An 11,491-nucleotide genomic window follows, 5' to 3' on the forward strand; every position below is an offset into this window, starting at 1 on the left:
GACTGTTTGTTTGATGACAGGAAATATTTCGACTTGTCCTCGTTCGCCACCAGATCCATACGCTTTGCTTCCTTATCCAGGCGCAAAAAAGCAGAACTAACGGCGCGGGTGTTGTTTCCAATGGTATTGATATCATCGTCGTACACCAGCAGCTATACATTCTTATTGAAAATCGTACCATCTCTATTTAGCTCTGCAGCTCGTATTATTTTCTCCAGCATCAAGTTAAAGGAGTCACACTATAATGAGTCACCTTGTGCGATGTGGCGATGCGGAGTTTACGTAATAATTAATCTGTATGTTAGAATAATGAGTTTTTGACATGACATGCATCCGTCATAATTGCAAGACTCTCTTTTATTTTAGCCGCTTCTCAGGAACTCTACGATTGTCGAATTCGTGTGTTTGCTTGTGTTAACAGCCACGCTTTCTTTCCATATAACACAATTTCGAATTCCATCTGATTCGTTCACTCTATAATATATAAATCAATTACCAATGAAGATATCGGAAAAAAAGTTTACACAAATACTGCATTTGAGGAGTGGAAATCGGGCTATAACTTTTCAACATCTCAGATATCGAACATGCTCAGTGCCAATGGATAATTTTAACAACGAAAATGTCGGTAAATATTTCAGAATTTTAAAGAAATTCTGGAGGAAATTGTTAAAATACAGAAAATACTATTTGTGTAATAAGCTCTAAAGATATTATACAAAATCACTTGGTTTGACTTGGCAAATATTCAAATATTGCATTGTTTCAACATACATGCCACATACATGCATTAATCCCATAGAGAAAAAATATCATAGATATCTTTCTAAATTGTTATATTTATAATATTAAGTTTTTGTTAACAAAATTATTCCGTTCTAGTTTTCATATCACAAACAATAGCATGTCCTAATGGTGGATGCTGTAGGCCACTGGAGCTGAGACTACAGTTTTGACTAGAGGAGCTGTGTGGACCACGGAGTGTACAACTGGGGCGGCATGTACGACTGGTGCAGCATGGAAAACGGGGGCAGCATGAACCAATGGAGCGGCATGGACGACTGGAGCTGAGTGAACTACGGGGGCGGCATGCACAACTGGTGCGGAAATAGTCTTCAAAACAGGAGCAGCGTGGACGACTGGGACCACAGGCGCCTTCCTGACTAGGTTCACGTGGCTCTGGTGAGTTATGGCCGATGAGGCGCTTGTGTCGACGTAGGCAGTTTTAGCAACCACAGCTGGTTGGACGATGGTGTGTGTCTCGGCGAGCAGACCAGGCTTGGCAGCGGCAACAGCGAGGAGAGCGAAGAATGCAAACTATATTTAGACAAAGATAATTTTAGTTATTAGATTTTGATAACGCGAATTCAATGAGGTACAGTTCACTTACGTATTTGAACATTTTGAGATTTTGGTTGATTTGTTGTTTGGATTGCAATGAAGTTGGAACTGATGATTTTGTCGGATCTGCTTAGCCTTTTTATACGAAATCATTCACTGCTTAGCATGAAGCATGGTATCAATCAAATTAGTTGTCATGGGTTGTTTGTTGTTGGTAATGAGAGAAGAAATGTACACAAATAAATAAAAAAAACGAAATAAAGGGAGGAATAGAAACATTAAGCTTGTTTTTAACACACACCAGCGATTTGTATATGCAAACGGTTTGTGAAGTTTATATGCGTTAAAGAGTAACTGGTTTATGCACTTTACTCTTTATTATTTATACACAAATTTCAAATGAGCGGACAACGGGCGGAAATCTAGCTGACCTACGCCTATCGTTTATGCAGGCGTTGGATCATTTGCTCTTACATTTGAGTGTAAGCGCGCAACTATTATTTAATTGCATTTGAGGGAAGTGAATTTTTAAATTTTTTAAATTTTTTTTGTTTTCCGTAATTTGCAAAATGTTATAATAACAACTTGTAAGAAAGAATCACTTTGAGCAAAAATTAAGAATAGGAAATATATATGATAAGTTCGGGTGAACCGAACATTCTAAGGGCTTAGTGTAACTCAAAATCTATAATTTTTATTATCAGATAACATAATTCTAATTGATATATTCTCACTTAATGCGACATCTGTAGTAATATAGGAAAAAGTAAACCAAATGGGCGAAAATCACTGTACTGGGGGTATGACTACTAGATTAAGGTCAAGAACGATTTTATCACCAATTTATTTCGATTTTATTAACCAATTTTGTAACTAGGAGAATGTCTATATTAAAAAAACATGTTTCCACTCTCATTATGATAACTCACAACTTGACCGATATATTTGGCATAAAACTACAATATATACGATGTTGTACGTTCATCTCCTTTTTTTATATCCTTATATCAGTTATAGCCCCCATATATTTGATATATTTTTATTAGGAAAAGATAAACAATATAATTTCATAATGATATCGCGGATATTATTTATCAATATTTTCGGTAAAAAGTTTGCTATAAGCCCGCAGGTCCTTTGGGTCAGGGCTTTGACGCACGATATGAATAATTTTTAGACTAGGTATGCCAAACTTGGAACTAACTTTTTTTTTAAGTTTTAGTTTGAAATCTTCATTGGATCTTTAAATATATACATAAGATGTAAGTCAGATGGAGATAAGTATTATGTTATATGGGAAGAAGGCGTGGTTATGAACAGATTTCGGAGCCATAGATGACAATCCACACTAATCCTAGCAACAAATTTTATTTGTATAGATTAATTTGTGTCTTTATTATAGCTCTTTATTGTGGGAGTGGCAATTCTCCGATTGCATCCATCGACAATACCAAGTGACATGGAACGCGAGATCAGAATAAAAGATTTTAACTTCCTAGATTATAGATTTAAATAAATAAGAGTGTAAAATATTATTATATATAATTTTGTGTCCTTATAGTTAGTACATTGAAGTATTATACATAACAATTAATAACATTGCTTATCGAACAACTCTTAATCGAATGTATTTTATATTTTTACTTATATACTAACATTTATTTATTTGTACAGATATATGTTTGCGCATATATCACATAGTTATCTGTAAGCTACACTTACATATGTGTTAATTAAGCCGAAATCCAAACCAATTTTAGTAAGCAATTTAAACTGAATAAAAGTCAAGCTCATCTTTATTACTGTCCCAAATCGATCACAACATTTAATTAAAACCATATTATTACCGGCTTATTTAATGAATGAATTCTCTTACGAGGTGTGGCGGTGAAAAAACGAATGTGGAGTTCCAAGCGAATCAAAAACAAGTAAGGAAGGGCTAAGTTCGGGTGCAACCGAACATTTTATACTCTCGCAATTTATTTATTTAATTATATTAGTATGACACACAATCTGACTCACATATTCGGCTTATATGTATATAGTATTAAGTCCATTGAATGTTAGAAAACTCTAATATTAGGTATATGGCTAGGGGAAGTTATGACCCGATTTCACGATTTTTAGAAGTCGTTGCCACTCTTTAAATGTAGTAGTTTTGCAAAGTTCTGTTACGATATCTTTACTAGTACTTACTTTATATATTGTAAAGTAAACGATTCAGATTGACTTCAAAGTTCTGGTATATGGGAATTAGGCGTGGTTGGGATCCGATTTGAACTATTTTCTAAACATATCATTGGGAAGCCAATCAGACATTAAGAACCGAATTTCATTGAAATTGGTCGAGTAGTTTTGGAGATATGGTGTTTGACCCATTAGTAGGCGGGACCACGCCCATTTAAAATTTTGTAACCCATTTTGAGTGCAGTTCTTCTGTACCAGCTTTATAATGAAATTTAAGGTTTCTGGTGGTTTTCCTTACTGAATTAAAGTATTTTTAGAAATTTTCAATATAACCTTTGTAAGGGAGGTGGGTGTGGTTATAATCCGATTTCCTCCATTTTTGAACTGTAAAAGGTATCACCTAAAAGAAACGACTCTAGAAAGTTTCCTAGATATAGCTTTAGTAGTTTGCGAGATATGTACAAAAAACTTAGTAGGGGGCGGTGCCACGCCCACTTCGCCAAAAAAATTACATCCACATATGCCCGCCCCTTCATAGTGCGATCCTTCATACCAAATTTTACTTCCATAGCTTTATTTATAGCTTAGTTATAGCACTTTATAGGTTTTCGGTTATCGCCATTTTGTGGGCGTGCCAGTGGTCCGATTTCGCCCATCGAACTTAACCTTTTTATGATGCCAAAAAACACGTGTACCAAGTTTCATTAAGATATCTCAATTTTTACTCAAGTTACAGCTTGTACGGGCGGACGGACAGACATCCGGATTTGAACCGTACTATGGGAAACCTCTTTGGGTCTTAGTAGTAAGTAATAAAGTAATGAATTTTGTGTATGATATTAAATGAGCATGTTATGAACCTAAAGAAATCTGCTTTAATTTTAGTATTCGAATTTAATACTCACACCTTCTAATGACGTACTTTATTACTTATACTTACTTATTGTATGTTAATTTAACTTCAAAGCATTACAAAGGATTACTTCCAATTTTTGCTCGGAATTTATTACATCTTTTTTAAGCACTTTGCATAACCTTATTAAAATGTATTCGATTTTCCCAAGATGAGCCCGGTGGACTTTATACCGGATATATTCTTTAATATGTGGTATATTTTAGCAAAATTAATCGAACATATAAACTTGGATATGATGTACCTGGGTGTTGAAAATAAGTTAAATCGATCTAGGAATTACCCCAGCCTCCATATACCATATATAGTGATTCTCGTTATTCTAGTGGACGTTATGTCGAATATATTAGCGGAATTGTGGGGGTACTTGGGGTCACAGCATTCACGGTGTTTAACGGTGCAAAGTTTAATCCGGTACATATTGTTCATATATTTTTATAATGATGCTATATAAATATACATACATTTAGATACGAGCATGAATGTTTTGGCAAACCAAGTTGATGGCGCAAATAATCAGGTCATACATTCGAATCATCTTAACATCAACAACAACAAAAACCCAAGTTTAAAGAAAATAAAACTCCTTTAAATGCGAAATTAAATAAGCAGAAATTAAGGCAATAAAAAAGCATTAAAGTAAACAGAGAACAGCAGCACTAAAGAGAGATTAATATCACTTTTGTTACCGTTTGATGTTGCACTCAGCGGTGGTGATTACGGCGTCAGTTGCAGTTGTCAAAATTATAGGTTAAGTGCTTTAGGGCAACCTTGACATAGGGACATATACACATACATCTGTATATACAGCACTAAGCTCTTGAAAACATCATCAGCCTGCGGTTATTTTAAATCACAAATGTGTGTGTATGTATGTGCATTTCCCTTGGATGCTGCGGTTAGCTTGTGGGCCGGTTCTACGTACTTCAATTTGAAGTGAGCTTAATTGTCTCGCCTTTATTTAAATGTATCTTTTATTTGTACTTTTAATGTTGACCGTGAATCATTCAATTGGATTTGGCTGCAAGTCTTTGCGTGCAACATTTAATTGTTTATTATGATATTTTATCATATAAGTGCAGCTAGAGCGTGACTGAAGGGCATGGAACTTAAGCAGTTTACCAAAATGCAGCTTAAAATTGGTAAAATATTCAAACCCAGCAGAAAATATTACGAGGTACTGATTGTAGTCCACTCAGACTCTGTAGAGGGTGGTATAAGCATGAAGTGTAAGTTCAGTTACCGCTTAAGGCAATACGAAGCCCTTAGCTTTAAAGTAGTATAACTGTTTTCATTAGAGACTTTGGAGACTTGCATATCGAACAAACAATTAAACTGTGTATTCTCCTGATTCATGTCATGATTTGAAAATGGGTGAAAACGGTTCACAACTACACCCACTTGCGGTAAAACACAATTTTGGATTCCAGACCTGGACCTGGTTTTCATATTTATGGGTCGAATTGTGTGTTATCCTAATAAAACTTAATTCCCTTCCTTCCCACGTTCCCACTAGCAAGGAACTAGTTAGTTATTCTGCCTATGAGCTACATATATCTTCTACATACGCACTCGCATAGGAATTGTTGAACAAATTACACGTTACATTTAATGTTGAAATACGTAAATTTCTTTATATCGATAATATGACTTAATCTCATAGAATTAATTCTCCAACAAATTGCAATAATTAATAATTTTTTTTAATTTTTTTTGTGTTTTGTGTATGGTTGAATTGAAGGGCTAACCACTTAGGGCTTACCCAAGGGTAATCTGATTACAATAACAGCCGTGTGATTACTTGATGGAACATGAAAAATTGCTTGCTCATGTTTGGGTGCTACGAAAAGACACACATATAGACATACCTAAGTATACGCCCACAATTAGATATATGACTATGTATTCATGTAAAGTACAATAACTTGAACCGAGTAAATTGTTAAAACGTTTTTAAATTTTGTCCAACTAGCGCGTTGCTCTTCAATTGCACTGAGCCGTAGTCGCTCAAGGTCTAAACGCGGGTACACACAAATAAAACTTGTTAGCAATAGTTCGCGTTGTCGAGTGCTTTAACCGTTTATTCTCTTTGCTCATTAGATTCATATTGTCATTTATTAGAAAAATATAAAATTGATTACTTCAATCAGGTAATTTCAATTTGATTTCCGTCAATTTACTTCCGCTTGATTCGTTTCGGCCATTGTCTATGACTGTGAGCTTGAAAATATTTTTGACTAAAAATCATTAACAATTTATCAACGACTATCTACAATTGCACCCTTTATCTTAGTCCATTTGCAAGGAAAACTAGATATTGCTATTTCCTTAAGGAGTAATCACCTATTTCGGTTTTAGTGTATACCAGGCAGGTCCAAATGTCTTCAATTGGGTGCATTACTGTTTTAGTAGTTACGTAACCGAAACTGAGGTCTTTTCCAAGCCTTTCTATAGAAGTGTCGATCTACCTCCCTGGAGTCTAAAATCCACTTTTTTAAGATAAAATATTTATCTTTAAAATGATACGACCTCCTTTTATAAGTATCTTCTTTTGTTTATAAACAATTTCTTTTAATCAATAAATTTTTTGTTGTTAGAATATATTTCTTTAAGAAAGGAATTTAAAAATGTTGCTAAGAGAGTATTATAGTTTTGTTCACATAACGGTTGTTTGTAACACCCAAAACTAAACGAGTTAGATATAGAGTTATATATACCAAAGTGATCATGGTGAAGAGTGGAGTTCACATCCGGATGTCTGTCTGTCCATCCGTCCTTCCGTCTGTGCAAGCTGTAACTTCAGTAAAAATTAAAATGATGCAACTTGATGCACATATTTCTTGGCACCATAGGGAGGTTGTTTTCGTAAATGTGCAAAATCGTACCACAGCCACGCCCACAAAATGGCGAAAACCGAATACACATAAAGTGTCATAACTAAGCCCTGCGTGGCCCCGCCCCCTACTTAGTTTTTTGTACATATCTCGTAAATACTTAAGCTATATCAACAAAACTTTCTAGAATCGTTTCATTTAGGTACTAACTTATACGGCCCACAAATGGAGGAAATTGGATTATAACCACGCCCACCTCCCATTCAAAGGTTATTTTGAAAACTACTAAAAATGCTTTAATTCAGTAAGGGAAAACACCAGAAACCTTAAATTTCATTATAAAGAAGGTACGGATGAGCTGCACTCAAATTGGTATTCAAAATTTTAAATGGGTGTGGCTCCGCCCACTTATGGGTCAAAAACCATATTTCCGAAACTACTCGACCAAATAGGACAAATCGGTTCACAATCATGCTTACTTCCTATATACCAGAACTTTGAAGTCGATCTGAATAGTTTACTTTATAATATGTAAAGTATAATATTAATAAAACTAAATAAAAAAATTGCGAGAGTATAAAATGTTCGGTCACAACCGAACTTAGCCCTCCCTTACTTGTTTTCATTTACGGTTGTGTCTAACCTTACAAATTATTTTAGAATAATCGTCACACCTACATAACGGTGTCTTTCAAATGTAAAGTAAAGTAAGTCCCTGAGCGGAACTTTCTTCCGACAAATTAGCCATAAATAGACTGCAACTTCAGTTTTAGTGATTTAAAGCTCAATGGTAGTTTTGATCATGTATAAATTATGCGATAATATGAGGCTAAGAAGAAAACCATTATAATTCATAGCGATTTTAGTTAGTCGACCCAACGGCGGGTTCGTGCAACTGCATTCCTACAAATAATTTAAGTAATTTTTTGTTATGTACCATAGTCTACAAGTGTTGACTAAATATACATGATGGAACCAATCTTTATCATTTTAAAAGTCGAAATTCCCAAAATCAAATTTGATATTCCTCAAGGTGTTTTCACAATAACACCAGCAATTTCTGACGACTTCAACTACATATGTACATATATCAACTTTATCTCTTTTGGTTTTAAAAGCAGGTTTCAAAATAAAATAGCTCATTTTTAATTTTTATCACAACTATATTTTCTTTTTATTTTCGCATAACATTCGACAATCAGTGTATCAATCCAAAAAACGTTCTAATGATGCAGAGTGTAGGCAAGTGGAGCTGAAACAATGCTCTTGACGATAGGAGCAGAGTGTACCACGGGCAAAGAGTGCACGACTGGAACGCTGTGGACAACAGGAGCGGCATGAACAACGGGTGCGGCGTGCACAACGGGAGCGGCGTGAACGACGGGAACAACTGGGGCGGCATGAACGGCATGAACGGTTGTCTTGACGGCGTGGGCGAGCACGGGGCTTACAACAGTTTTGCTGTGGACCTGAGTGATGCTTTGGTGCGAAACTGCCGACGGGGCGCTGTGGACCACAGAGCCGACCTTGGCCAACACTGGCTCATGGACTACGTGGTGAGTTTCGAGGAGTCCAGCACTGACGGTGGTGGCTACGGCGAACAGGCAGACAACAGCAAGGATGGCGTTCTGTACAGGAAGGTATTATTGATTAATGATTAGTTGATTAAATGTAATTAGAAGTATATTAACTTACAAGCTTGAACATTTTTGTTTGTTTTTTGGAGTTGTTTGTTTGTAAGAGTCTGAAATACTTCTGATGATGAATGTGTATAACTGAGCTGCTTTTATACGTTGCAGATTGCGTGAATAAGCGCTGCAGGTGCACTATTGCTCTGATGATCGTTTATAGCCAAGGGAGTCGGCGTCAAGTAAACAAAAAACTATGAGCTTGCGATTGCAGGAGTTTACACGTCAACTAGAAGTTGGTAAAGCAAAACAAAATATTTTAAGCACACACATACTCGCACCAAAGCCATCATTACGGGTAATAGCAACAGAAAAATGTTCAGCGCGTAGCTTGCGCAGCAGCAACTTTTTAACGCCAATATGGGTTAACGCCTTTGATGAATGAGTTTTTGAACCTATAACAGCTGTTGCGCCGCGTCATTATGTTGAGAACTTTTACGCACACACGCACGCAGACTCAAGCGAAGCAGCTTTAATGATATTTTAACATTACTTCATTTTCCCGTCTTTCATTTACCTCATTTACCGTCATTTAGGTATAAAAGTTAACGGCACAACAGCATCCAACATCAGTCATAAACCACCAGTTCCAAGCTCAACTAATCAGCAAGCTTCAACAACTCCAAAATGTTCAAATACGTAAGCATACAAATAAATACAACAAATGCCGTTATTAAAAAAAGTATATTTTTAAAAACCATTTATAGTTCGCCCTCGTCTGTGTATTCGCCGTATCCGCCGTCAGTGCTGGACTCCTCGAGACCCACCATGTCGTCCATGAGCCAGTGCTGGCCAAGGTTGGTTCGGTGGTTCACAGTGCTCCTTCAGCCGTTTCCCATCAGAGCATCACTCAGGTCCACAGCAAAGCTGTTGTGAGCCCTGTGCTCGCTCACGCCGTCAAGACAACTGTTCACGCTACCCCCGTTGTTCCCGTAGTTCATGCCGCTCCTGTCGTTCACGCCGCTCCCGTTGTCCACAGCGTTCCAGTCGTGCACTCCGTGCCCGTGGTACAATCTGCTCCTATCGTCAAGAGCATTCTTTCGGCTCCTCTTGCCTACACTGTGCATCATTAGAACGTTTTTGGATTGCTACACTGATTGTCGAATATTTTACGAAAATGAAACGAAAATAAAATTGTGATATATATAAAGAAATCTTGTTAGATTTTTTACTGTATTTTTAGATATACATAATTGTAATTAATGAACTTTTGTACGATATATGTACATATAGAACTTCCTTTTCAGCCACAGACAAATAACCATTTCTGAGTTCTGTTTTATTTGGATACATAATCATTTTTCATCTTTTTTGAGCATTTTTTCCGAAAAGATATCAACCGTTCTGATGGGACACTTTTGACTTATTCTTGATAGGACGATTTTCTCGATGAATATATAGTTTAATTAATTACATGGCTCCAATGGATATCCTTGGTCACCTAACAACCACGAAACAATTTGTATGTTATATGTACTTATGAGGCTGCGCGCTTGAGGGGAAAAGAATTTCACTGCCTTTAACATCCACAATTATTTTAGATACAAAATGTAGAGCTGTAAACACAGTGCCTCATAGAAATTATATAGCTATTTCCAACGCATTTTTGGTAAGGGCCATGTCTGTAAAAGTATAAGCACGTCAGGAATCGCAGAGTAAAAGATATATTTGACTTCTGAACATCATGCGGCATTAATTCAGCGATTTGGGTAATCGAAATGTACTTGTAAATGATGTTCTTGCATGGTAAAAGGATCACTGTTGTCTCGCAAACCTTTCAGAACTTTCCTCCTACTCCCCGATTCCTCCTGCCCCTAGTGCTAGTTATAACACTCAAATATTTACATATTTGTTTTCAAAAATGGATGTAAAACAAAACAAACACAGATGTTTTTGTAATGTGATGGCTGCTTTCACACGTCACAGAGGTTTGAGCAAATTGTGAGCATTTGAGCTTTCGAATTTTCGTCAGCATAAGGTAATCATCACAAAAGTCAAAAACTTCACAGTAGTGAGTGTGGTGATTTTTGTGAGGGCATGAGAAAAGGGATAAGTATATGACATTTAATTTTTCTTTATCCGAATTTGACATGTATGTTGCCATTGATTTAACCCATATTTATTCAAAAATCCAAATTTCAAAATTAATAAAAGAAAATGCCGAATACTTTCTGCTTGTGAAATACAACTCGTGGAAGCAATTTATCAATGTTTTGTGCTCAGACTGACAAATTGCTACAAATTGTATCAATATATATTATATTGTTCAAGATAAAAATATATGATAGATATACCTGGGAAAGACTTGACATAGCCGTCTTCATACAGACCAATCAGTATTCTACACTGCCTTTCTAAAATATTTGAAAAGGTGCTACTATCAGAGATGTCTCCTTTCCTCCACGAAAATAATGTAATACCAACGCAACAATTGGGGTTTCGTGCAAAAAATAGTACAATAGAACTAGTAAATAGAATTACTAACGAAATAAGAAAAGCATTCGAGCAGAGAGAGTACTGTTCAGCCA

General features: G+C 36.1%; 3 protein-coding genes across 3 annotated transcripts; 1 reads left to right on the plus strand and 2 right to left on the minus strand.

The window, feature by feature from the left end:
* Positions 1-817: 817 nt before the first annotated feature.
* LOC105214467 (A-kinase anchor protein 14-like) lies at positions 818-1,523 on the minus strand. The gene is made up of 2 exons (XM_011187909.3): positions 1,391-1,523; positions 818-1,317 (listed from the first exon to the last, which is right to left on the minus strand). The coding sequence occupies exons 1-2, from the start codon at positions 1,400-1,402 to the stop codon at positions 910-912; spliced, it is 420 nt and encodes a 139-aa protein (XP_011186211.1). The 5' UTR covers positions 1,403-1,523; the 3' UTR covers positions 818-909.
* Positions 1,524-8,417: 6,894 nt separating this feature from the next.
* LOC105214429 (A-kinase anchor protein 14) lies at positions 8,418-9,112 on the minus strand. The gene is made up of 2 exons (XM_011187857.3): positions 8,971-9,112; positions 8,418-8,903 (listed from the first exon to the last, which is right to left on the minus strand). Exons 1-2 carry the CDS (start codon positions 8,980-8,982, stop codon positions 8,499-8,501), a joined length of 417 nt encoding a protein of 138 aa, XP_011186159.1. The 5' UTR covers positions 8,983-9,112; the 3' UTR covers positions 8,418-8,498.
* Positions 9,113-9,470: 358 nt separating this feature from the next.
* On the plus strand, positions 9,471-10,096 carry LOC105214428 (A-kinase anchor protein 14). Its single transcript, XM_011187856.3, has 2 exons — positions 9,471-9,602; positions 9,671-10,096. Exons 1-2 carry the CDS (start codon positions 9,591-9,593, stop codon positions 10,034-10,036), a joined length of 378 nt encoding a protein of 125 aa, XP_011186158.1. The 5' UTR covers positions 9,471-9,590; the 3' UTR covers positions 10,037-10,096.
* Positions 10,097-11,491: the final 1,395 nt, after the last annotated feature.

Source organism: Zeugodacus cucurbitae, chromosome 4 (assembly GCF_028554725.1).
Source record: "Zeugodacus cucurbitae isolate PBARC_wt_2022May chromosome 4, idZeuCucr1.2, whole genome shotgun sequence".
In the NCBI taxonomy this organism is placed as follows: Eukaryota; Metazoa; Arthropoda; class Insecta; order Diptera; family Tephritidae; genus Zeugodacus; species Zeugodacus cucurbitae.